Consider the following 27,078-nt stretch of genomic DNA (forward strand, 5'->3'; position numbering starts at 1 on the left):
GGAGAACAGCAGTCACTTCTCAGTTTTAGTTTAGTGAAGTTCCCATCTGTGTGGTTTGTTCTATTTGTCTTGGGGGTTCAGAGACATTTTAGTTAGTTTTGACCAGAGGGTGGGATTTTGCTCCCATTGCTACAGAATGGATGATGTTCTCAATTGCTGTGCCTGTGTGTTTCAAGAGATGAGGCACCAGCCTTCTTTCCTTTCCTGACCTATCTGTCAGCACACTTCCTAACAATTCTGTCAGTGCTGTGACATCACTTTCACAGGGCCCGTGCAACCCAGGTTCAGCTGGCTGAGTGCTCAGCTGTAAGCTCCCAGCTAAATCCCAATGGTAAATCTTGTAGTCTGCACAACTCTTAGCGTTTGCAAAGTGGGAGCTCTGGTGAGCTGTGACCTGGGTTGGCTTCTAGGGGCCTGTGGCACAAACAATACAGTAGAGTCTGCTTCCTCTTCCAAGCCTGTATCATTTTGAATTTCGAGGACCTCTCTGAGAAAGGCTGCTACCCTGGCAAAATGGAAATGTTTTCAGGTTCCCGTCTTGGTGGTGGGAAGAAAGCTGTGTGAAAGAAAAATGGTCACGGAAGTCAGTGAGAGTTCTTGAAGAACAGGGTGAAGTACAGTAGGAAATTGCGGGCTCCATTCTGAAGAGCAGCTCTGTGCTAAAGAATCTACAGTGAAATCTCTGTAGCAACAGCTGGGCAGGTAGCTGTGCTGCTCCTGGCGTGGATACGTGAATACATGTGTATAGATGCCTGCTTCTGTCACAGCCATTGGGTGCCGCTGTACTGCACAGCCAAGACGGTCATCCAACAACCAAAGAAACCATTCGCGAAGACAAAAGCAATTTCGTACAAAGTACACGATTTAGGCACCTGACATGGACTTGCCCAAGTGTGGCACTGGCTGATGTTACACAGCTGTTGTTCTCTTTGTACATATGTTGGGCAGTTGTGTTGCACACAAGCTGTTTTATTACTGATGGTTGATGATGGAAAACTGTTCGCTGTTCAACTCGGTCCTCTTTGCTGAAACCTGTACATACAGAAAACATATTTTATGAGAAAAAAAAAAATCTTATTTTCAATATTTAACTGTTATTTTATTAGAAGATGGTTGTACATATTTTAGGTGCTTTAGTGTAAAAAAAAAGAAAAAAAAAAAAAAAAAAAAAGGCAGACTGTTAATTCTAGGCGGCAGAGGAAGTAACAATAAAAATATCGATGCGTTTCATACAGCCCGTGATCTGTGCTGGTTTCAGGTCCTGCTGTCAGCAGGGAACGCGTGTGACAGGCGGCAGCGCCCTTGCGGCCAGCCTGGCTCTGAGGGCAGCCCGCCTGCGGGCGCCATACGGGCTGCGGCGCCCTGCCTCCGCCTCCCCCGCGCGAGGCCCTGCCCGCCGGTGCCGCAGTGCTACGCCTGAGGGGACCGCGGCTCCGCCATGCCGGCGGGAGGCGCTCTTCCGTAATCAGGACAGCGGGGAGCGGAAGGTGGCGGATGAGGCCGCTTTCTATTTCCGGGTCGCGCTCCTCTGGCTGGAGGCAAGATGGCGGCGCGGTGCTTGTGGAGGAGGCTTTGCCAGGTGGGGAGCGTTTCCTGGGGGCCGGTCCTGCTCGTTGGTGTCCCTTCAGCTGCGGGTTAGGTTTCTGTGGCGTGTGGCCGCGCTTCTGTCCGTCGCCATACGTGTCGGGACTCCGGAATGCCTTGTTTTGTAGTCTGTCATAACTATTGCTCTGGTTCTAAGGGGTAACGAGGAGCGGTAAGTGGGATCTGGAGGTCTTGAACTGCGCTTGTTTCTGGTCTTGAACCTACAATGTGAAAACTGGGAAATCTTTTCAAATATAAAGCAGTGATGGTTCTGCTATTGCAGACTTTGAAAAGCAATTGCCTTCTCACACGTTGGGAGGATTTTGATGTGATGCATTTCCCATTGGGTTTCTGAAGCCCCACACAGCCCCTGTGCGCATGTGCTGCCCTGTGGACTCGCTCCCCTTGGAGGCATCCATCTCCTGTGTGCTCCAGGACCTCCTCCAGCCGACTGAGGCTGATTGGCACTGGGAGTGTTTCAAATTGGGAATTGAATTCTGTATCGCTTTGATTGTCCCTTCTACTCCTATGGCAGCCATTAGTGAAAGGGCATCAAGTATTTAAGTCAAAGGGTAAAAGAAGCTGCTAAAGCACTTCAGTGCTGAATGCCATCTTTGTTACATGGGATACTGCAAGCATTGCTTTATTCAAATTTGCATAGAGCACCTTTAATTTTATTTTACAAGAACTTTAGATTCAGCGTATACTTGCACTTCTAGTGACAAAATGGAGCTGCAGGTGGTTGGGATAATATGCACAATCATGCAGTACTGTAAAGACTAGAGTTAGGTAAGTGTTCTATTTGTCTGTTTTACAAGGGCTGTACCTTATGTATTCTAAAGCACGGGACATGGTACATGGTATGCATACTCTAAGGGTGTGCATCTTTGCCTGCAAATAAGTAATCTATTCTCCAAGGCCAGGTAGATAAAGCAACAGACTATATAACAGAGATTGCGTATGCACAAAAACAAAGCACTGGTTGAATTCCTGAGTACTTTTTTGGTCTTCTTACAGCAGCATATTACATACCCAATGATTGCCCAATCTGTAATCTCTTTGTCATCTGCATAGGTTCTGTGCCATGTACTCATACACACAGTGTAAGCCCTTTGCTGAATATAAACTTCTACACTTATGGGCATATCTTTTCCCTGATGTGATGTCAGGTGATGATACTGTACTTCCTGCTGCCTTTAATGGGGGGAAGATGGTATTCTGATTTCAGACACAGAATGAAGGTGTAAGGATCAGGGTAATTTCCTTAGATGTATTTATTTAACTTTCTTAGGTCTCAGGGAGTCCTTTGCCAAATGGTGAGTTAGTGGTAGGAAGCTAAAAGCCATGTCAGAAGGGAGAGGTTTTTTTGGTATGAAGGATGTATGGTATGTCTTAATTGACATTTGGGTTCACTACTTAATGCAAAAAAAAAAAAAAAAGTTCAGTAATTAATGTGCTTTTTGGAACTGTTTCTGTGTTCTCTTCAATGGGACAAATAGTCAAAACCACAGGGAATGTTTTGCTGGAAAAAAAAAAAATGAAATCTGAAGTTAAGTTCAGAAGCTGAATTTTTCTGTAGTATCCTTTATAGGACACTTCTCAACTGCTTTTACAGCAGCAAGTCCTACTTATGTTTATCTAAGGAGGTTTCACTGTACTGTCAAAGTACAACTGTGGAAAAAACATTGCTATATATAAAAATGGTATCTGATACCACACAAAATGTATTTTCTAATAAAGAGTTACTTTGTGATTGCTGTTTGGGTGGCTGGTTAATCATAGCTGCAAACTGTTGTATTATTTCCCTAATGTGTGGGATTTCTCTTGTTGTTTCTGTTTGATGATTGTCTGTTTGCTCTGTGAGATTTGTGTATGTATGGAGGGGGCTTGCTGTCATGACACAATTGTAGATAATTCTATGCTCCTGTTTTCCTGTGTTTTCCGAAGGAGCAAGCTTTACAGTTTGGCAAATCAATGTCAAGCAATGCATTATGCTCTGTTGCTCATACAAGTAACCTTTGATAAGTCTGTATTATTTGCTGCCTACTTTCCAGTGAAGAAAAAAAAAGCAATTTGACCACTTGTTTTATACAGGGATCATCTTTTCCTGTCAACTATGCAAGCAGAGTTATGCAAAAGCAATGTTTTCTTCCGTAAGTTTAACAGACCCTCTTCCCTTCCACTTTTCCCCCATGCTTCCTCAGAAAGTGCAACTTCAACATTAATTTCATGTTCTCCCCCATAAATCTAGAAACTTTGACTTGGTGGGAGGACGATTCTCTGGATCTCATGTTCATACAGAGGAACCTAAGACTAATCCTCTGGTAAGTGTTTAATAGAGCAGGGTATTGTATGCCATTGTAATTATGAAGAGAATAGAGAGAAGAAGTAAATCCCTCTATTTCAGGTGGTTTGTTGTGTTTGTTTTTTTTTTTTTTTTTTTTAAGTCTCAATGATGTCAAATTGGCCTTAGAGTAAGAAACAGTTTAGATTACTGCTGTTTGAGATAGTATTTTCAGCATGATTCCTGTAGCTCACAGTCGCCGCTTTGTTGCTTTTCTCCTTTGTAGTGTCTGTGTTTTGGCTTTAGGAGAAAAACCATGTTGATAACGCACCAGTGTTTTAGTTACTGCTGAGCAGCACTGTACAGAGCCAAGGATGGTTTAGTTTCTCAGCTTCTCTTACTGCTCTGCTAGCGAGGGGACTGAGGGGTAAGGGAGGGGGCAGGACCAGGGCAGCTGACCTGAACTGGCCAAAGGGATATTCCATACCATAGGGAGCCTTCTTGTAAAAGCTAGAAAGTGAGAGGAGGTGACTGAGGGGCTGCTGCTGCTCAGAGACTGGCTGGGCATCGATCAGTGTGTAGGGAGCAGATGTGTTGTGCATCCCTTGCTTTGTGTGTGTGTGTGTATAAAGTGAGAGGAATACACACACACACGTATATCATATTTACATGTTTCTTTTTTTATTTTTATATTACATTACTGCTGTTTTTGTCCTCTTTCTTTTCTGTTGCAGTAAATAGTTCTTATCTCAACCCACAAGTTCTACGTTGTTTTTTTTTCCCCCAGTTCTCTCCCCATTGGGAGGGGGCAGTGTGTGAACAAATTGTGGTGCTGCCTGCCAGGTTCAACCACAACTCAAAACCAGCCTTCCTGCCACGTGTGCTGCGTGCTGGAGTTACTGCTCTGAATTGCAGGAGAATAAACCAGGGCTTTTCAGATGAACAGTGAGCCAAGGCCATTAGAAATGAATGCTCAAACTAAGAGTCATAAAATTGTAACTTGAAAGTCACAGACTTCTAATCTAGGCAAATAGAAAGGATAATATGCCTGAGGAAGACTGGTATATCTAAGTAGCTTTATTTTAGGAAGGTGAGAATTCTTGTACCTGACCATAATGATAACCAATAGAAGTTTGAGAATTTCATGTATTTTCACACTTCTATTTAGAATGCTCATATTGCTGCTCCAAACTTACTTTAACAAGAAGTTATTTTTTTTGCCTTTGCAAATGTCCTTTTAGCTGACATTCCCTTTGCATTCTTGATTGAGAAATTTTGCCTGAATATTCAGAAGTTAGGTTTCTCTTCACACTTACCAGGGACAGTAAGATGAAGGATCTCTGTTGATCGAGATTAATACAGTTATCCTCTTGCAGGTAAACATCAAACGAGCAGATAACTGTGTGTGTGTAGGGGGGGTGGTTCTTCTTTTACAAATGGGACACACAGGCTAAGAAGATATGCAGTGGTTGGGTTAATGAAGGAGAGCATGGAGCGGTAACACTTACCTTTTCTTAAAAAACACAGGTGTCTATTTCAGATGAACCAGAAATACTGTACCGGAGACTGTCCCTTTTGGTTAAAGGCCACGATAAAGCTGTGTTGGACAGCTATGAGTACTTTGCTGTGCTTGCAGCTAAAGAACTTGGCATCACTGTTGAAAAAGTGTAAGTAACCGATCTGTAGCATGATGTGATGTCAGATGCTTTTTACCTGATCTACTGTAACTCAAATTCCGTGCTTGCAGGTATTTCCATTTTTAGAAGAAATGAGTTTAATCTGACATTCCTTCTCAGGATACTTCTTAGATGGTAGCGTGGTGATAGAAAGCAGAAGCAGTGCTACTTGCAATGCTGCTGTAGTAGGATTGTATTGTAACTGCTTGAAAGATACCAGAAATACTCTTGTTACAGTCATCAGTGCTGTAGCATTAATACTAACGTGTACCAGTACTTCATACTGCCTCGTGGATTTTCTAAATGTCAGATAAGAGCAGAAATTTCACCATAATCTCAGATAATTTCTAGTAACATCATTTATATAAAATTCAACATTACAGCATCTTCTCTTTGTTCTTTGTTCAGACATAGACCTCCAAAGAAGATAGAACGACTTACGCTTTTAAAATCTGTGCACATTTACAAGAAGCACAGAGTTCAGTATGAAATGAGAACACATTACACCTGTTTGGAGGTAAGAAAGATGTAAAAGGAAGAAATATTAATTCAGTTAGCTTGGGGAGATGAATGCTGGGAATAAAGTAGGAGGGCAATGATGTAGGTACATCAAATGTAGCACAACTTATTCTGAATGTGCAGCCCATCTTATTTTTGTCTGCAACGTTGATTTTGACCAGTATATGAAAGAATGATTTAAAAATAAGGTAGTTATCAGAGTTACCTTTATATATTTCATGCTCTTAATTTCCAATAATCTGTAGGATAAGAACTTTCTCAGGGAAGGGAAGATGCTGCAGGTAAGTCATGGTCATGGTGGTGACTGAGAGTTCTGTTCTCCATGAGTGTGGTTGATATTTTGAACACTTTTGTCACATCATGTGACAAACTAAAATTGTAAGGGGAGAAATACCAGAAAGGAAGTGTGTACAAACCGCTCGTTCTGTGGCTGGTGACGCAGACTTATATATGGTTTAGTATGCAGCTGTGGTTGACCTGCTCAGAATAAAAGTTTACTGCCAACTTTTTGTGGCCTGTAGGTCTATTATGGTGTAGTTGTGCTTAGTAAAATGTGTCTCTGCCCTCAGTCCTCAGACAGTAGAGCATTGCTGATGGCTGCCCACAGACCATAAACACAACTGCTTTCCAAGAGAAACTAGAATCAAGAACATGGTAGAGTTCTGGAGTTGGGGGATTTCAATCCAGCTTGAATTTTGAGAGTATAAAAAAGCTGTGAGTTCTTGCCTAACCTGCAGTTTGATCTGATTCTTGCACTATTAAGGTCCATTTCTATCATGATCAACGTATGAGCACACAGTATATATACAGTTCTGCATGGAATTGCTACTTTATACTTGCATAAGATATGTACTGCTTACCTGCCTGTGTTGAATTTTATGGGAGCTGGCTTAGTGTAAGATGCTTGGACCCACTGCAAAAACTAGAGAAGTCAGAGCAAACTCCTTTTTTTCATATTCCGTTTGAAATATTAGTAATAGTCCTTCACTAAAAAAGCACATTGCTTCTGTTTTAGTTAAAACACCTAACGGGCAGTACTGCTGCAGTGTACTTAGAGTATGTTGAACGAAACCTGCCTGAAGGGGTTGCCATGGAAGTAAAAAAGGTAAGTTTCCATCTCATGTTATTAACTGCTGTGAGTTTAAGTCGAGATGCAAATACTAATAATTACTGAATCCTTTAGAAAGTCACTAGAAGAAACACATGTAGTTTGTGAAGGCTGTTTTTTCTAAATATTGAAAGGAGGCTGTATTACTCAAAAACGTCACTAGGTGGCACTTCTAATCCCATAAATATCTGAAACCAAAATAAACAAGGCATGGTAGTTAGATGTTAACTAGTTGGTATAATAAATTGTGTCCTTCCTTCTGTACTAGACAAAGATAGAGAAAATACCTGAACACATCCAGGAGCCAGTTTGGGACTCTCTACCTCAAGTAGAAGAAACAGAAGTCAAATCATGAATTCACCAGGTACTTGGTTGTTAGTACTGGAACTACTTGCTCCTATCAACCTAATTTACTAAGACAATCTATTGATAAATAAAAGTCCTGTTTTATAAATATTCTTAAATATTCTGTAAATATTCTTATTTTACTGAGTTATTCTTGATCATAGCTCCAGAACTTTTAGACTAACTGAACATCTGTAATGTGAAGAGACTTGACTGCACGCTGTGATCAAAAACTGTGATCATCTGTAGTGTTTTTTGAAGGCTAAAACGTATTTATAAATAACCTAGATCCCCATTTGACATCGAGTGGCTTCTGAATTCTGAAGTACTTAGGAGATACTGCTTGCATTAGGGTAAAGTTTAAGGTAAAGGATGCCAGACTATTAGACATTGTTTTGTTAGTGGTGCTTTGAAATAAGTAAATGCCAGTTGCGTGTACAGCTTATGTATTAACGTGTAGTATGTCAGAAAATGCAGTCTTAAGGAGCAATGAGATATAGTGAGATTTTTCTATGCTCTTATAGTTCCAATAGCCTCATTTCCAGTATTATTAATTGTTTGCTAAAAGGAGAACACATTGATTCCAGTACAAATAGGAGCTTTCTGCAGGTGTAAGTCTCTAATTTTATGTAGTAGCTGTAGGACCTTGTTGCAAAGTAAATGGATGCTAGAAAGTGTCATTGTAACATGAGACATATGGTGCATTAAATGCCTTATTTCACTGTAGGGAAAGGTGTAGCCTTTTTCTAAAGTGGTGGGTTGGTTATTCAGTAAACATAGTCTAGCTGGACACAGGTGATGCTTAGAGGGAGAAAAAAAGAGTACAGATAGTAAAAGGGTGCTCAACTAACTTGAAGGTTACTTCACTGTCAATCAAAAGAGATACTACCAGGTGCAAAACAGTCAGTGACTTCAGACTGCTTTAAGCACTTTGCTTTTACTAGGTTAGCAGGTAGGACAGAGCTGTAGAAATCTACTTTGGCTGTAATTAAACTGCTGTTAAAATAATTTACATAAGGAATGCCCTTGACCAGACAGCCCAAGAGCCTGGACCATACTTGCTGACAGTACTCAAAGTCACATTCACAAAAGAAAAGAAGCTTAGTGTTGTTATCAGACAGAAGTGCAGAATCTTAATGGGAAATAGCTGAAAGATGAGAAAACAAGCTTGTACTTGAAAATCAGCTATGTTTTCTAGTTGCAGAGAGGCCCAAAATTGTTTTAGGAGAGATGTTTCAAGACAGTCAGTAAAACTGGTACCGTTTGTGACAGAAGGGAAGCTGCCTGAGCATCTTCTGCAGTACGTCCAGGAAGCAAAAAAAATGTGGTTAATGCAATCCCTTAGGAGAAGATATACTGCCTGGTTATTCCTTGGAAGATTTGCTTTCCACAATTTCAAGCTTTTCCTCTTTTTAGTATAATATAGCATTTCTTAAAATCGTATCACATATTATATAATAGTAAGGAAGAAACTATGTGCTGGCCCGGTTAGATAAAAGTGATGCTTCAGAGAGGAACAGCTTCTTTCAATTCTGCATGATGTTTTCTTCAAATTTGCCATGTCTTAGTTTCTCATAAGCCACCTGCCAAATCCCAGCTGTATATAGTATCAAAATGCGCTTGTGCTCAATACTCAGTCTTCTACCTCTTAGTTCGACGCTCAGTAAGGTTAAGGGGTTGTCTTTTATTGTCTTTGGTGTCTATTCTGGGCCTTCAGTTTCTGACTAAATGGCCAGTCAGTGTGGCTTTTCAGTTGACTGACGGTTTTAGTCATCAGACCTTAATAGGATCAGACTTAGGTAGCAGCTGTGGAAAATATTAACCCACATAAGCGGCCCCCAGGCAGGAAGGCATACTTTATCTTTGGAAAGGTGTTATCAGTGGAGAATTATTTGCCTGCAGCCTCACCGTATACTGGGGGAAGCCTGTCTACCTTTAAAACGATCTCTGGACCTCAGCACTGTTGACAGAACTGTACTTACCAGTTGTCACAGATTACCTCCACCCCGAGGAAGCAGAGTTACCTGTGCAGAGTCTGATTGTTACAGGCCAGTATTTAACAGGACTGCTTTGTAGGCCGTACTTCTCATCCTTATTTTTCCCTGCACAAAGCTTTCTTCTTTTTCAGACTGTAATCCTTTGTTACCTGTTGTAATCTTCCCTCCATGTTTAGGGATTTCCTCAGGCATAGCAACACCTTTATTTCTGGTTATGCCTTTGCATAACACAATAACTGCGGTATGTTCTGGTCATCTTTTTTGATCCACTGATGTGGCTTCTGACTTTCACAGCAAGTTCCTGATCCTCACTTAAGAACTTTGGATTAACCATACTGTCAGTAACCCTTTTGATTCTTTACTTATTTTCCTGTTCTTTCAGTACATGTTTTAGAGGAAGAAAATGCAATGCTTCACATTACTTAAAAACAACAGTATTTGAGCATGCAGTATTGTTTTTTTTTTAAGTTAGACATCCAAAGCTTAAATGGCACGCAGGCAGATTTGTAATCGGTCTGAAATGCCTGCTTTTGCATTCATGGAGCAAAATCACCAGGATCACTGATTTCACACCCTGAAGTTAAGGCAACATACCCTTCATGGGATTTTCTGTGCATCGCAACAGAGTATTCCTACCTTTTGAGAACTCCAGTCTGAGTCTGAAACAGTCAAGGCACTGTCAGTATTGCTGTGTGTATCAACTAATACTTCCTCCTTTCAGTGGTTTTCTGACGTGGAACTAAACTGAATCCTTAGCATCAGTTCAAAATCAGTATCCTTTTTGTAAAGGAAATGTAAGATGAAAAGTTTTGATAACATTCAGTAACAAAGCTCAACTTTCAATATGCAGTAGCCCACATTTTCACCCTGTAGCCTGGACACAGATTATTAATCCTGGCTGATACTTCATTAGCCCTATCTAACAAACAAACATTAACCCAGGACAGTCATTCAGAGGGCCAGATTTTAACATGTATAACCTAATTTTTTTTTTTTTTTTCTTTTTCTATATAGTCTTACTGTTTATGAACTTAGGCAACAGTAAAACAATAAACCTTCAAATTTTTGCTTTCCCTCTGCCCAGTTCAGAATTCAGGTTTCCCTATGCTCCGTGGCATTTGAAGATAGGTACTTGTAGTCTGAAATCAGTTCTGACCCTTTGCACATATCTATTACATTCCAGCCTGCTAGTATACTCTTACTGAGCACTTTAGAATAAGAGAACTGAAAATGCTCAAGAATGCAGGCAGTTACACATTGGACAAATATTTGATGAAGTTCACCCATACTTTGAAAGCTAAGGCAGACAACTCAAACCATTGCTTTAACAGAAAGAAAGCAGCAGTGTTTGTAAGAGTTCCTTATTGTCAGAATACTACTTTATGACCATCTTGAAGTTTGTTTAGGCAGATTTCTAGCATTTTCTGCCAGTATGAGCAAATAAATTTCCATAAATCAGAAAACAGACGCCAGTATAAAGCTGTTCTGGAGCCCCAAACAGTTGTAGTAAGTACAAAGAGAAGTATCATGAAAGAAGTTCCTAATATGACAGAGAACTTCAGCATGCTGTCAGTAAGGCTGGTTCAGTCTGAATAGGACTAGGTAAATGCTGGCACTGTAGGTTGTCAAGTCTTCAAGTCCGTTCAGTCATCAGAATCATTGGTAACTGTAAGTTAGAGGTGGATTTCCTGAAGCAAATGCTTTTTCACTAACAGCTACCAGCCTACTATGGGTGTCAAAATATACGGACCAATATATTATGTAAACAATTTTATAAATGGATGTTTTGTTTTTTCAGGTTTGTAGAACCTGCCCAGTGCTTACATACCTCATCCAATTAATTTTTAACTAGCAGGGCACTGCAAGTACAATGAAGAAAAACAACCCCTTTAAACCAAATATTACCAACACCAGTGTTTAGTTATTTGAAATGTAAAATTTGTTCTGTTGTTTTTAGAGTGTTCCATGTGTATAATTCAAAACCTGTTGTGTTTTGAATTGAAAATACCATATATCATCCTGTAAGTCCCTCAACTGAACTGACCTGCTGCAATGGCACACTGATTCAGTGACCATTTGTGTGCAAAGAACTTTCAGCTTCATTATGGTGCCTGTGAGAAATAGAAACTTTGGGTCATTTTTGTGCTGTATATTTTATTTCATAAAATGTGAAGCAGCTGTCAAAGCTGGAGGTTCTGTCATGGCCCTGTTTTTGGATCTTCACAGGTATATCCCTTTTAATCTCTGAGTTTATGTGAAATAGCACGTCAAGATAACACCAAGATACTGCCTTTATTTGTGTAAGGAAAAGGACAGGAATGCATCACAGAGTGCCAGGTATTATGGGAGTGATGCATGGGATGGAAAACAGAACTATAGGCAAGCATGGGCTGTGCTGAAGGAAGAAGTGAGCTGCCTTGTCTTCTGAGTTACTTGGGATTTGTATCTTAGTCTGCATCTTCATTATATACAACAAAATGAAGCGTATGAAATAAAGGGGAATTAAAATTCTACCATCTGTGGTTTAACTTGCGCTGCCTAAGTAACTTACAGCAAAACACTTAGATAAGAGACAGAACGATACATTTATTTCAATAAAAATATATACAGTGAAAACAGCACACAGTAGCGTCCCTCATCGTTATAGAAAGCCGGCAGCGTCCCGGAACGCATCTCCTGCTGTGTGGGCGCTGTAGCCGCAGCCGGCCCTTAGCAGAGCGCGGCAGCCGCCCGCAGCGCGCCGCCGCGCGGCATTGCGACAGCCGCCCCTGACGGCCGTGCCGTAAAGCGCGGCGCTGCCGGCATGGGGAAGCGGCGCGGCGGGAGGGAGCTGGCGCGCGGCCTGAGCAAGAGGCAGAGGAAACACCTGCAGCAGTTCGGGGAGCAGCACCCCGTGTGCGACCGGTGAGCGCTGCGGGCCGCCTCCGCGCGGCTCTGAGCCCAGGCCGTGCGCCTGTTGAGAAGGGTTGGGTTAAGGCGTCCCATTGGCAGAATCCCCAGCGCTGGTGAATTGATGCGCTTTTCCCGTAGCACGTGTCCGCTTCTCCCGCTCCGCCGGGCAGCGCTCAGTGCCACAGGTGGGCTCCCGTCTGGCTGCCTGCTGTACGAGCTGCTTCCTGGGAGCTGTGGGCGGGATCGATGCCTGCGCTCGGGGTGAGGCCTCTGCCAGAGGGAGCAGCCGCTCCTGCCCGACCCTGCCCTCAGCTGCCGCGCTGCTCCGTCTTTCTCTTCAGCAAACTGTTACGGCTGGGTGCCCTGAGTCCAGCTTACAGATGTAAAGGAGCGTTGTGCTGAGCCAGGCTGCTGCTTTGACAGTTCCAGCTCAGCCTGTGTAAGCCTTACAGTTTCCCTGCAGGCCTCGTTCACGTAGCTCAGGCCTGGTCTGGTCCCCTCTGAGGAGAGGAAGGAATTTTTTTCCAAGTCCTGCTAGGTTCTGGTGTCCTGCAGGAAGCTCAGCACTTTCAGAAGACTTTTCCCAGTATTTATGCTTTGTGCTCAGGTTCTTTTTGACACTTGGTATTCTGATTAAAGCCAGAAATGCTTTAAAATGTTTCTCTTCATGATCATATACACCCGGGCTCCACACACAGGCTGTATCATGAGCTGAGAGTAGCCTGTCAGGGTGAGCCCTGACTGTGTTTCCTTAAGGAGAATTGTGTGATGCTGTGGCTTTAAGCTTTCTTTCAACTGCTCTAAGGCTCAACAATTTCTTCCCTTCTTCATCTGTGTTTATTCTCTGCATAATATCATTGACAGCAAGATATTTTGGTGTTTTTTTTCAGGGTTTCTGGAAGACCAGAAGCAACTCAAATATATGAACTGGTAATATATTTTTATTTCTTCCTCACTTTACCTGTTATATAGTTCAGTGAAATGGAACACTGTGCCTTTCTTGTTCAGGAAGATTTGGTTGTTCCTTTTAGAAAACCTACTGTTAGGAGGAAAAAATGAATGATTTCTTTGTGATTCCAAATCGTTCTTCAGACTCCTAACTGCAATACCAAGAGACAGCAGAAGAAACAGGATACAATATTGCTATTCTTGCTTTTTTTTTTTTTTTTAATGTTACTTAGCCATGGCAAAAAGAAAGACATGCTTTAAGTTATTGCATTTATACACAGTGGTGCTTGAGTTAGGGAATGAGATGTTTTGTTCTACTGAATGAAAAAATGTTCATGCTCATTCCTGTCTTCAAATTACAGTGTTCCAGTTTTTGTTCTTGTTAACCTCTATTATCATCAAACCAATTAAAGACTTCAAAGTTGTAGTGTGGAGAAAGTAATTAATGACTCTGCTCAGTTGTTTCCTTTAGCACTTTTTTTTTTTTTTTTTATTTACTGAGCTTTTGCTTTGCGCTGAAAGGAGCTAAGAAAGAAAGAAATGTTGCTGTGCTTATAGTCCTGGTTTTGCTATGAAGTTGGCTGTAACCTGGCATGTTGTTTTTAGTTTGCATAAGGCTGGGACAGACCTAACTTTTGGAGTCTAGCTTGTTTGAAGCTTAGAGCTTTAGATGCTGAGCTAGACCTGACCGTTCTTTGGTGGACTTTGGTCAGCTGAAGGTTATTCCATTTCTCTTTTTAAAAGCTAAAAGCATTTTCAGTATGTATGCCCTTCTACATGTGGTTTTTGTAGGAAAATCAAAGGCCTGTTTGTCACGAGAACAAATTTGTTCTCCGGGGCTGAAAGAACTTTGTGATGCTCTGAGTCAAAGCAGTGCAGAACAAAGCACCAGGACCTAAGTCTGCCAAGGTCCTTTCAGAGTCTACGTGGAAATGTTTGATAAAACTCTTGACATAAAATGGAGATTTGGGGAAAATCTCATTGCATCGGCATAGGGGTAGATTGGGAAGAAAAAAATGTTATATGGGAGCTGGAGCTGAGGGTGTTTGCTTGCTGTCTAATAGACTGCTGCTGCTGTTATTGTTTTCACATTTAGTCTGACAATTCTGATAAATCAAGTGCAGAAAGCGATTCAGAGACTGAGGTGGAACAAGTCTCTGTCTATCACAAGCTTCTGGCCACCCTGAAGGCATCTTCTGAGTCTGAGAGTGAGGAGGAGGAAGATGAAAGTGAATCAGAAGAAGCTGAGGAGAGCGAAGCAGAACTGGACCGCGAAGGGTCCCAGGAGCCCAAAGAAGCTGTTGGAGGTGAAGAAGAGCAGAATGATGTACAAGAGCAAGAAGAAGGTAGTTTCTTTTGCTGTGCTTTGGTAATTATTGTTTCAGTTAGCAAGTTTGAATAGTGTCTGTTTTTAGCCCTGATCCTGGTGCAGACAGGCTGGTTGGCTGGGTGCTCTTCTGGCTGTTGCTCCATTGCCGCTTTGTGAGTGTGAGCAGCAACTGCTGGAGTATTTAGCAGGGCAAAGGGTAGCTGTGCTCATTTCCCAGCAGCCAGCCTGCTGCTTCTTCCTCAGATGTTGTTTGTGTGGCAGCACAGGAGGAATCCACATGGAGCAGCATACCAGGGGTTCTCACCCACTCGCTGGGAGACGCAAGCTGTTCTCTCACACAGCATCTGGCTTGGCTGCTGCTGCTGAGCAAAGGGAAAGATTTGCCTCACAGCAGAGTAAAGAGTGTTTAAATTTTAAGGAAACCTCCTCCCATATGAGAAAGCATCCTCATTCATGAAGTTCCCAAGGAAATTCTGGGAGGGAGGAGTCGACTCTGTTTTCTCAGTTTAGATTCTTTGGAAGCTAAAACTTCTATTCTCTGAATATATTTTTCCTTAAATTTTCTCAGGGAAACTATGTTCTGTATTATTTAACTTCTGGCATATCAGACAACGATAGCTTTTAAAAAATAATAATAAAAAAACCCAAAAAAGGTAAAACAAAAGGCCTGTCTTTGTTTTTTTGCATAAGATTTTTTAAGGAAAAAGTGCAATGTAAAAGTGTTTGACATAGGCAGCCAGTAGTGGCTACTGATAGTAGCTTTTCCAGGAGAATATAACATGTTTCTTTCTTTAAGAAGTCACAGCTAAAGACCCACCAGAACAGGCGCTTGGCCAGGAGCAAGCTGATGGGGTGGAAACTTCCTGTGACCTGAATCATGGAGCAATTGAGGAGTTCACTGATGTGAAACATGAAGCTGAGTTTAGCTTGGAAACCAATTTCATGGAAGAGGAGAGTGGAGACTGTGATGCAGACAAGAGAGAGAGCAATTCTTCACAAGCCTTTTCAGAAGGTAAAACGTAGTATTATTGTTCATTGGTGATCTGCCTTTTGAGCATCTGTAAACACATAAATTATCAAACTCTCTAATGAGATGCTATGTAGCTGCCAAGTTCTTTGGCTACGCAGTTTATTGTGTTGCCCACGTGTGAGTCTGTTACATAAGGGACATTTAAAGTTAACACATGCATACAGCTGAACTGTTTGTTTCCTGTAGCTGATATGGACAGGGATTTGTGCATGGTTTCTGCTGTAACTGGTTAAGGCCCAAACTAGTGGAAACTAGAAATATACATAGAGGATGCTATCTTGTTCTTTTGTTTTAATGGCATTTTATAATTTTTAGACAAATGCTTGAGGCTCTCTGGGTTTTGAAGCATGTGCAGAGGAGTCTGACTACAGCAGGATCAGGGAGGCATCAATAGAGGGTCTGTATGGTAGCTTCTAAGGGTGTAGCCCAGCATGCTGGTGCCGCAGTGCACTGGTGGGTGAAATCTGAGCTCCAGTGTTGGAGTGTGTAATACAAATAGCTGTGCATACAGGTGTGTGATCCTTCAGTGATGCGCCGCATGTTGGCACTTGCAGAGCTCCTATTCATATTTCATGCTCTGTGGTTTTATTATCAGATGGCATAGTTTGAGAGAGAGGAATGTGTATGTAGCATCCCTAGTGATGCTGGCTTGTCATCTTAGAGCAGCAGCTGACATTAGATCTGGGAGGCAGCCTGGTTGATACATGGAATGTGTGGAAGCATCAAAGGGCCATGTGATAGAAGAAACAGCTCATTCTTGTCACCACGAGGATATTTTTTAGGCTGTTGGCATTGCATTTTAATAAGAACCAACACTTTCCAACTGCATGCCAAGTATCCTAAAAGCTTTGTTCAACCTGTAAGTGATGCACTACTTTTCAGTGGATTGTTATAGAAGCGGCTTTATAACTGATTGTGGAAGATGAATCACCTAAGACAGCAGAAAGTGAATCCTCAGGGGCACTAGAATTGCTGAAAATCATAGAATCACAGAATCGCCAAGGTTGGAAAAGACCCACAGGATCACCCTGTCCAACCAAGCACTGATCACCAATAGTTCTCACTAAACCATCTCCCTCAACACAACGTCCAAACGTTCCTTGAACACCTCCAGGGTCAGTGACCCTGCTTCATGTCATTCTTTGACTTTATTTTACAACTGCTGAAATCAGTAAAATTTACTGAAGAGTGAATGATTCCTATTCCTGTGCATTATTGGGAAGGTATTTTCAAGTGTCGTGATTAGCAAATGTCTGGACTTCTGTTGGATAATTTTATGTGGATTAGGTATCCTTTGGCAGGCATTAGTGTCCTCTCATTGCTCTTTCTTAGTGAGTGTTACAGTGCTGCAGCAGTATACAGGGTTTGGTTTTCAAAATAAGCTTCACATGTTAATTATGCATACCAGTCTCTGAATATAATATGATTTTACAGTTCCTCATCTCTTTCCTTTCCAAAAAGAATTGCTGATTAGATGAATCGTAATTTTGCTCACTTCTGGCAATCCTTGCTACCTTTCCCCTGATCTTCTTATCTTACTCTGCTTTATCACTAACTGTGCTCATGTCACTGCCCAGCAATGCAAAGCCCTCAGCAAGAACCACAAATTGAGGGCAGTGAGTTCACTTAGATCTTTACTGTTGACATCCCACTTCACCTGCGAGGAGTGGAAGCGCTGACTGATGTTCATCAGTGTCAGAGCTTGAGGCAGAAAATTGCTGATCTTTTCTACTGCACAGTGCTTTCCTGCCCATTTGTTTTGTGAATTAAACTTTGATTACTTTAGTAAGCGCTTTTTCTTTCCCCACATTCCTTTTTTATTTTTAAAATTCTTCTTTAGGCAAATCTGCCAAATCTGTCCTGTTTTTGTAGAGAGAATTTGACATCCTTTCTCTTGTCTCCCAGTGCTTTGAAATAGCTAGTTTGAGATGCAGTGTTGGCCAGCAGAAAAACTGTCCATATCTCTTGCAAATCTGTTCTGAAACTTTTGATTCTGCTATTAGCTACGGTAGTTCTCAGAACTTTGTTATTTCTGTTTGAAAACAGATCCCTTTAAGCAGCACATGGACAAAGAACTCGACGAAAAAGAAGTAGAAAAAATATCTACGCTTTCTAAAACTTCAAGTCAAAGCAAGGTAACGTTGTTCTGTAGCAACCCAGAGTTCTTCAAGATGCTGGGATAAAAATATCTTTGTATACGAGTGAAGTAGTTTCATAATCTTTATTAGCTATTGGCTCTGAAGCTGTCAAGGTTTTGTCACTATTGTTGCTGAAGTGTTTCTTCTTTGCTTAATGCTGAGCGAGAGCTGGGGTCTGAAGTCTGCTGTTATGTCAGCATATGGTGACACATCTGAAAATCAGAACTTTTTGCTTTGTGGTCCTGAGATCCAAGATTTGGTGCTGCTCTTGGCACTGGGTGGAAGCAGGGCTGATCTCGGGATGGTAGCAGCAGGGTGCCAGAGAGGTGCACTGCAACTGAGCTCCTGGGGTGGCCACGGAAAGTCTCAGCAGTGTTCTTGTTTCAAGGTCATTCTACCTTTGTACACACTTGCAATCAGCTAAAGAGGAATTCACTACTTTTGTTAATACTGGCAGTAATATGTGGGGAGAAAAAATCCACCTCATTACTTGAAACAGTACTGTTTTTCAAAATATTCTTTTTAGACCAAGTTTTGCTTCTTAACTTTTTCACATCTGATTTTGTTTTGGAGCATTGCCTCACATTCTGGTCACCCATATGCTGGGTGACATTCCTTGGAAGATACCCAATGATTATACAGTCAGAGAGCTAGCTGGGATATTTTTTTTCCCTTTTCTCTCTCTCTCTCTCTCTCTCTCTCTTTTTTTGTTTTTTTATGTTTTTTTAATATGGTGGTCAGAAATACCAGTGCTACCTAAAGCATTGCATGGCATATCTTTGCTTAATTTGATGCAGCCACATTACAGAAATAGAATGGGAATTGTGTGACAGAAGACTTAAAGGCAAGAGTTTTTTCTTATTACACTGAAAGGTTTTGCCCATGAAATCAGTGCAGAGGTGTGACTGATCTGTAAATGTAGTTGGACTCCAGCACTGGCAGAAATGACATCAGTTTTCTTATCTGCAAAATGGTGACAGTTGTAGCCATATCACTGCAAAATACATCCAGACCTAATGAGCTGAAGTTAGATGCTAAGAAATTGCATATTGAAAAAAAGGTTTTAGCTTGTATTATGAGAAGATAACTGCTCAAATTTCATGACATTGATTAAACAAGCTGTGCTTTACACTGTACTAGATCTGGTACATTTGACTCTTCTGTTTGCTTTTTTTTCCTTCAGTGGCCAAGGCTGGGTCAGCTCACTTTTTCATCCACTTTGGAGAAGCATACAACTTTAAAACCAGACAAAGAATTCAATGTGAAACAGCTTTATCTTCACAAGCCTTTAGAATCCACTTGGCCAAAAGTGAATAAACATTTCCTGTCGGCAAGCAAACCAAGTGATTCCTCTTTTACCCCGTTACAAAGAGAGCTCTTCTGTATTATGAATACCTACAGGGACTTGTTCTATCCGGAGAGAAATGCTTTAACAAATGGAGAAGAAATCCGGCATGCTTACTGCTTACATGCCTTGAACCACATTCTAAAGGCAAATGCCCAGGTGCTCAGCAACAATGCCAAAAAAAGAGACCAAAAGCCAGGGACTGACAGTGACGACTACAGGGATCAGGGGCTCACCAGACCTAAGGTGAGAGCCCTTCAATAATGCGATTCCCTGCACGCTTTGGGGGTCTGGTCAGGCTGTGTAAATGTATTTTAGTGGGAGGTATTTCTGTTGCTGCTATTACATGATTCGTTCCACGTGCCTTTCCACATCTCTTGATTGTGCCTGGAAGACATTTGCTACAAGGCCACAGAGTCCTAAGTATCATTGCGCTGGGGCTCATGTCATTAACCCACAGCACCCACTGGTTGATAATCAGGTAGATTCAACTTGGACTAGCCTGTCACTTGTTGTGCCAACTGTCTGCTGTACAGTTTCAAAGCTGATGCTTGTTTTGATTGCTGGGAGGCCCAAATGTGGGCACTTCAAAGACAAAAACGATTACTTCACATTCTTAACTGTGGATATTTGTGTTTTCTGGGTTGTTCTGTTGTAACTGTTGATCCATGCAGGTGCTGATGATAGTGCCCTTCCGGGAATGCGCTTTGCGAATTGTGCACATTTTCATCAGTCTTCTTGAAGTGAACGAGAAAAGAAAAATAGATGTAAGTAACAAAAAGCGCTTCAAAGGGGAATTTGGCTCTGACCCAGACGAGAAGCCCCCCAACCTGAAAAGACCTGAAGATTATGAGGCCGTCTTCGCCGGCAACATTGATGACCATTTCAGAATTGGTAATGACCTACAGAACGTGCCTTGGGCTTATAAAGAAGTGAGGGGTAATCTAACAGGTTCTTCCTTGATGTCTGGGAGCCATCAGGGCTGGTGAGACTCAGGGCTCCTAGGTATTTATGCTATGTCTGCAGTGGCATCGTGAATGTTTTTGAAAATATTCCATTCCTTGCCATAAAAAAAAGGAAGCAAAAATATAAAAGTAAACATTTTCACTCCAAGTTCAGAGTCCCTTAAAGTGCAGTCATTGCTTTATTGTGGCAGGGTTGCCCACACCTCATTTAAAAGAGGATAATCTTGATTATGTAGCAGAATCACCCATATTATTTAAAAAAAAAATAAAACATCAGGTCAAGTTAGCGTATTCACGGTGTATCTTGAAGTCAGTAAGAATGGAACAAGCTCAGTACTGAGCAAAGCAGTTTTCTACTGTATTGCCCATGGTTTTCTTGAATGCTAAGGAACGGCCAGCAATAAGGACTGTTGGACAAACAGCAAATTTAAGACTATTTCATAGTAATTTCAAGCTGTTTTAGTAACTCAGTGTGCAAAGAATTAACTTGGTTACTGGGGCTGCCTTAATGAATTTTTTTCTGACTTAACTTGACAGATAAAAGGGTCTTGAAATTATTGTCCCTTGAAAGATATGTTGGCATCCCAAGAGGTTTAATGATAGAGTGGAAGATGCAAGTTGTTCCCACTCAATCTTTCCTGCTTCCCCAGTGAATATCTGTCTTGCTGAGAACATCTTATGTTTTGTAGCAAAATAATTTGCCTTTCAGTCCTCTCCTATAGTGCAGTCTCCTTGATCCGTTTACTAGGTGTGAAGAAATGCTTGAAGAAACTTTGGGTGCCGTTACTTGCAGAAGCAAATCATAGAAGTGGCATAATTATTCCTTCCTAATGAGCTTTGCATCCTGTTACTTCAGCATGAAGATCTAATTTAGGGCACGTTTGTTACGCCTTACTAAAAGCACCCTTTCATGTTTTTAAACCAAATACATTTAGAATTTCTAAAATGTTTATATGCCAACATGTTTTGAGATAAGTGCTGTCTTCTTGGAAATTTAACCTTTTATTAAAATGATTTTATCATTGGGTTAAAATAGCCAGCAGGAAATGTCCCTATGGGAGCCTGTGTGAAATTCTTGACGTGCCTTCAGCTGTGCTTAGAGTAGCTGGCTTCAGGCAGACAGGGCAATAAGCTGAAGAGACACGTGTGTTGGACAGCCTGTAGTGGGTGGTTTGAATGTGGTCCAGATCGAGATTGTAAAATCAGAAAACTTGGGTCCATGTAATTATAGGTAATAGTCTCCTTCTCCTTTGCTTCTTTGATTTTCCTCTGTATCATTAGAGGTGATGCATAAGCTGGTTGATTGCAGTGTGTGCCTTGAGAAGCCAGGTAGCACCTTCCCTGGCAGAAGTGCAGGTCTGGCTATGCTTTCTGCCTTTGTAACATGATCAACCTCGTCCTTGGTGTTTTAGTAGCATCTCCTGTGACCCTGTGAATGAAAGCAATCAGCGCTCGGGGGATCCATGCTAAATCTTTCATGACAGATTGAAATAACTGTTACTATAGTAGATAATGACATAGACCAAAGCCTAGAGGTGAGGGTGAAAGGAGTAGTTAATCATTTCTACTTCTGCTTTTTTCATCTTTTTAGCCTCTCTTTCCTCCTTTTTTTTTTTTTTTTTTTTATTTTAACAGTAAATCAAGAGAAATGTGTTTTGGCTCAGTAATGTCATGCAAGCTATGAAAAAACTGAGAAAAGAAAGAACTGCTGAAAGAGTTCTAACAATGAAAATCTGCCAAAGGCTTATGAAATGGAGGAAGGGTGAATAAGCACATTGTCAGGGAAGAGAAGTTTCAGCCAGATTGGTTTTGTCCTGCTGTAATCACAAGCATGTGCTAAGGGAGAAAAAATATAGGGAGTTACTGTTACAGAGTCTTGTAGAAAATGGTTGATCCTTAACCTTGACTAAGAAATGCTATTTGTGTTCTGACAGGGGTTGCGATTCTTCAAAAGAGTATGAGATTGTATGCACCATTTTATTCATCAGACATCATCATTGCCTCTCCCCTGGGTATGAGGACTATCATTGGCACAGAGGGAGAGAAGAAGAGAGACTTTGATTTTCTGTCATCCATAGAAATGCTCATAATTGATCAGGCAGACATTTACCTAATGCAGAACTGGGAACATGTTCTGGTATGGTTTCCGTATTTTTGTGTTGCACTGTGTCTTGTTCATCTAATTATTTTTAAGAATGAATAGTTTTGCTATTTTTAACTGACTTTATTCTAGACATTTATTTGTTGCTTTTCTTTCATCCACCAATATTTATTTCCTTTTACTACAAGTAATTTTCCTGCAGCTTTTGGTAGTATTCAGTACCTGTTCTCTGTAAATCTTAGAATTTGGATGTAAGATGGAAGTTTTTCACACAGAGGGTGGTGATGCACTGGAACAGGTTGTCCAGGGAGGTTGTGGATGCCCCATCCCTGGAGGCATTCAGGGCTGGGCTGGATGTGGCTCTGGGCAGCCTGGTCTGGTGGTTGGCGACCCTGCACATAGCGGGGGGGTTGAAACTACATGATTGTTGAGGTGCTTTTCAACCCAGGCCATTCTATGATTCTATGATTTTGTACTTTATTGTTGTATTTCATCATAGCTTGGTTGTAGGGTTGGGTTTTTTGGTACATTTTTGGTTGGCTGGCTTTTTTTCTATTTTTTTTTGGGGGGGGGAGAAATGTTTTGTTTTGTTTTTTTCTTTTTTTAGACAGCTCTAATTATTTTGCAGAATGAGGAATGACATGGTGATAGTTCCTTTAATCACCTCTGGGAGAAAATCTGCCAGTTGTCTGACTGCACAGTGTCTCAGATCACAGCTGTGTGAGGAATTTATCCAACCTCACTGAGGTTCCTCCAGAAAGCAGTGGGCACTGGTGCTTGTTGCCGCTGACAGTAGAGATGCCAAGCATTAGTCATGCCCTAAGTGAAACAGATTTATCCTGCATGTGTAATGAATTTAGAATTGCTGACAGTACGTGGCAATAGCCATGTTTTATGGCTGTAGGTTCATAGAAGTTTTCAAGCTTGAAAACTTGGGGTTTGGGGTTGTTTTTGTTTGTGTATTTTATACAGAAACACCTTTGAGGAATCTGAGCCTATCATTTTGGCAGCCTGGCATTACTGTACGTGTTGAATGAGCCCGGAGGTGTCCTATTTCCTGGGAAGTCCTGGGGAAGGCTGGCTTATGAGCCTACATGATGCTCCTGGAGTGTCCCGCAGCCCGTTTTCTTTGTTTTGTTTTGTTCTGTTTTGTTTGAGTGCATCTGTCTGTGGTGCAGCAACAGCAGTACCGGTCCTAGGCATTGTTCAGTGAGGCCAAAATCAGGTGGATTCCTTGACTTGCACCCAGGCTGCCCCTGCATGCAGTGGGAACAGCAGTTCAGCTGCTTCTAGCTCAGAAACCTTGGACCTGCTGACGTCAGTATATACAAACAAATCCATTAGGCTTCCCCCATGGGAGAGGACTAGAAACAAAGGCTGTTGTTATTGATGACTGAGGAGATGGCAGTTTTGAGTCCTGTGGAATGAAATTAGGTGAATTACTCTTGATGGGGTCAATAAATCCCAGGCAGCTGTGTCTTGGGCGATCACTGCTTTTATATTCTGTGCTTTCTTGCTCTTCCTTGTCCACTTTCTTGCTGTAGTTAATGCTCTCTGCAGTCGGGGTGCAATTACTTCAGTCTGCAACAGTATGTTTCTGTGTCTGTGCAGCACCTGATGAAGCACATTAACCTGCTGCCTTTGGATTCCCATGGGGTAGACTTTTCCCGAGTGCGAATGCCAAACCTCCATAACTGGTCCAAGTACTACCGCCAGACGCTGCTGTTCAGTGCTCTTCAAGATCCCCAGATTAATTCTATCTTCAACAAACACTGCTTCAATTACATGGGGCAGGTGAGTTCATGTCAGAGCTAAGGCCTTCTTTAGGCGTAATGAAGGGGGAGAGGAACAGAGAAGCCAGCCTGGAAAAATTCCATAATTCAGTTGTAAAAGTATCTGTGTGGCAGTAATTTCTATTACCCTAAATGTTTCTGTCTCGATCTCCACAGTGCTGCATGATGACCTCTAATGCTGTGCCAAAGGCTTAGAGAGCTGCTCTTCTTGCAGCAGTACTTATTTGATTCTTTTGTTTCAAGGCGGCAGTCAAGTTTTGTTTTCTCTTAATTTGATGCATGTAAATTATATGTAAGCCTTTAGCACAGCTTGCAGGTGTGTGCTGTTGGCAAAAGGCTGCCTGGAGAGGGGCTGCCTTTGAGATGCTACTTCCTTAAACCATCCTGCTTTGTTCCTGCAGGTGGCTGTCCGCAACGTGCCGCTGAGCGGCTCCATTAGCCGTGTTGTGGTCCAGCTCCCTCACGTTTTCCAAAGGATAGAAGCTGAAAGTTTAACTTCTGTAATAGATACGAGGTACTCTGTGTTCCAGACTATTTTGCTATGCCCTCGTGACTGCAATTTCAGATTCAGTGGAGTTTACTGCTTCCTACAGAACATAGGGCCAGTGGGATTTCGCAGTAGAAGTCTTCATTAGTCTTCTGGTGTGGGCTAAGCCCTGCACAGTCAGAGGAATGCTAAATTTCTGCTTGCCGGAGGCACTGGATAATGAAACATAGGAGAACAATACCAATTTCTGTGATATCTGTGTGGAACTGGTGATGCCTTGACCCTTTATCTTCTACCGATGTAGAATCCTAAGAAGTTAAAGAAGGAAATGCATAGTTAAAACCTTCAGCAGTCTGTTGTGTCTGATGATATTCCTGTGCGAGGTCATGAAAGCCAGGTGTTATTCTGACTAAAGCATACATGTTTTCTTAACTTAGGTTTCAGTTTTTCGTCGACAAGGTTTTGCCCGAGTACCGCGACGCCATCATGTCACACACGCTCATTTATGTTCCATCATATTTTGACTATGTGCGACTTCGAAATTACTTCAAGAAAGAGGAGCTGAATTTTACCCACATTTGTGAATACACTAAAAAGGCCGGCATCTGCAGAGCGAGGCGGTCCTTCCTCAAGGGAGAGAAGCAGTTCTTACTGCTCACCGAGCGCTTCCACTTCTACAAAAGGTAAATTGTGGCCTGTTTTCCTCTGAGCTGCATATATACTGTTCTGAAAGCATAGTGGCCTTAATCACAGGTGGGCTTCACTGCTTTTTGAACCTGTTGGATCTCACTGACGACTTCTTTTTTTTCCTTAAAAAAATTTAATTTAAAACTTTGCATGTTGCCATAGTTCCCTTGCAGAGCTCTGAATGCTTTGGTGTGCATGGGGCTGTATTCAGGAGGTAAGTGCTGCCGAGTCCACTGATGTCAGGATGGAATTATATATCCTGTGAAATTGGATTAATTGTGCCCTTTACTGGCATTCATCTGTGCCACTGTAACTACATAAAATTCTGGGAAAGGGTGTATAATTAGTTTGATAAGGCAGTATAGCATGCTGAGGCACCTGGAAAATTTGCCGCATCCTGACAAGAGCCATTTGGAAGTTCCTGATTGAACATTTTTTTCTTGTATTAGGTGAAGATGTTGAGGCAAATAGAAAAGGTTTCATGGATGCGAAACTTGAATATGAAGCCAAAATGATCAGGCTTCCCTTAAGATCTTAGCCAAAGAGGCTGAATACTGCAGAAATTGATAGTGGCTGGTACTTCAGAGGAAGTCATGATGCCTGGCAGCATTTGACCTCCCTTAATCCCACATCTGTAGCAAGTTTACTCCAAGATGCAGGGTTTGCAGAGTTGAGCCACAGCATTGAAATGGATAAACTGAGATAGGATTGATGTTTTAACATGCACACTTCATAAAAATTGGCAACAAAGTTACTCTTCTCCCCTCCTGCTACAGGTACACAATAAAAGGCATTAGGAACCTCATTTTCTACGAGTTACCAACCTACTCCCACTTCTACAGCGAGTTGTGTAACATGATGAAGGCCACTGACAGTGGTGTGGATGCTACTTGGACGTGCACTGTGCTCTATTCCAAGTACGATGCTCAGAAATTGGCTGCAGTGGTTGGCATAGATCGCACTGCTCAAATGCTACAGTCCAAGAAAAATGTGCACCTCTTTGTTACAGGAGAAAATGAATAAGTGGCAAGACCATTGGATGGACCTGGATTTTACTCCTAATGTATCTTTTGATGTTACTTCTAAAAAGCGTTTTAAACTTTTTGGTCACTTTTGCTAAGGATTCTGTTCATACAGTGTTACTTTTTGTATCCAAGTTTCTGTCCAACAAGAAACAGAGGCTGTCATTCAAGAAAGCATGGATTGCAAGGTTTCTTCTGTATATAAAGAAAATCAAGAGTTGTTACATATTGAAAAAATCACTGGTCAGTAAAGATTGGTGGTTCGATAAACACCCCTCGATTGAATTGCTTCATTTCATTTTCTGATAGAGCAGACTCTTCTTCTGTTATTAAAGGAAACTTTCTCCTTTAATCTAAATAAAAAATTGTCCCTGGGTATGAAGGCCGATGCTATTTTATAGACCAGTAGTTGTTTGTGCATACCAGGAAAGTGTTATGGTGCTGCCTCTTTTGTTGTTGTTGTTGTTAATAATCACGCTAATGTAAAATAAATTCCCTCAGGTAAATGCACAGGCACTTAATTTTAGCCAATTTTTATCACATTTTTGCTTCCTGTATTTCTCAGAGAAACTTAACATCATTAATTGAAGTCCTGAAATCATTCAGCAGATGTGCAAATAAATCCACATGGTTTCTTGTTTTACCTTTTAATTTAGGATTTCTGAGAAGTACCTCCGCTGTAACACACAAGAAGTAAGAGCCCAAGTCCTCCTCATGGACATCTGCAGCTGTGCAGCATGGGCAGCCAGAGCAGCAAATGAGGATTCCTGTTGCGTGTGGGAGAATTGTGGATGTGTGTATAAAAGCAAGCACACAGAACAGGATTA

General features: G+C 41.6%; 2 protein-coding genes across 2 annotated transcripts; both read left to right on the forward strand.

Moving 5' to 3' along the window:
• The first annotated feature begins 1,459 nt into the window (after positions 1–1,459).
• Positions 1,460–12,027, forward strand: MRPS10 (mitochondrial ribosomal protein S10). The gene is made up of 8 exons (XM_052681284.1): positions 1,460–1,579; positions 3,679–3,737; positions 3,836–3,908; positions 5,396–5,535; positions 5,953–6,061; positions 7,079–7,168; positions 7,440–7,535; positions 11,740–12,027. Exons 1-7 carry the CDS (start codon positions 1,544–1,546, stop codon positions 7,524–7,526), a joined length of 594 nt encoding a protein of 197 aa, XP_052537244.1. The 5' UTR covers positions 1,460–1,543; the 3' UTR covers positions 7,527–7,535; positions 11,740–12,027.
• A 253-nt stretch (positions 12,028–12,280) lies between these two features.
• On the forward strand, positions 12,281–26,902 carry UTP25 (UTP25 small subunit processome component). Its single transcript, XM_052681160.1, has 12 exons — positions 12,281–12,417; positions 13,296–13,335; positions 14,450–14,699; positions 15,480–15,695; positions 17,760–17,848; positions 19,035–19,442; positions 19,871–20,090; positions 22,096–22,298; positions 23,874–24,056; positions 24,457–24,569; positions 24,980–25,225; positions 26,006–26,902. Exons 1-12 carry the CDS (start codon positions 12,317–12,319, stop codon positions 26,250–26,252), a joined length of 2,316 nt encoding a protein of 771 aa, XP_052537120.1. The 5' UTR covers positions 12,281–12,316; the 3' UTR covers positions 26,253–26,902.
• Positions 26,903–27,078: the final 176 nt, after the last annotated feature.

Source organism: Tympanuchus pallidicinctus, unplaced genomic scaffold (genome assembly GCF_026119805.1).
Source record: "Tympanuchus pallidicinctus isolate F22 unplaced genomic scaffold, pur_lepc_1.0 scaffold1, whole genome shotgun sequence".
NCBI lineage: Eukaryota > Metazoa > Chordata > Aves > Galliformes > Phasianidae > Tympanuchus > Tympanuchus pallidicinctus.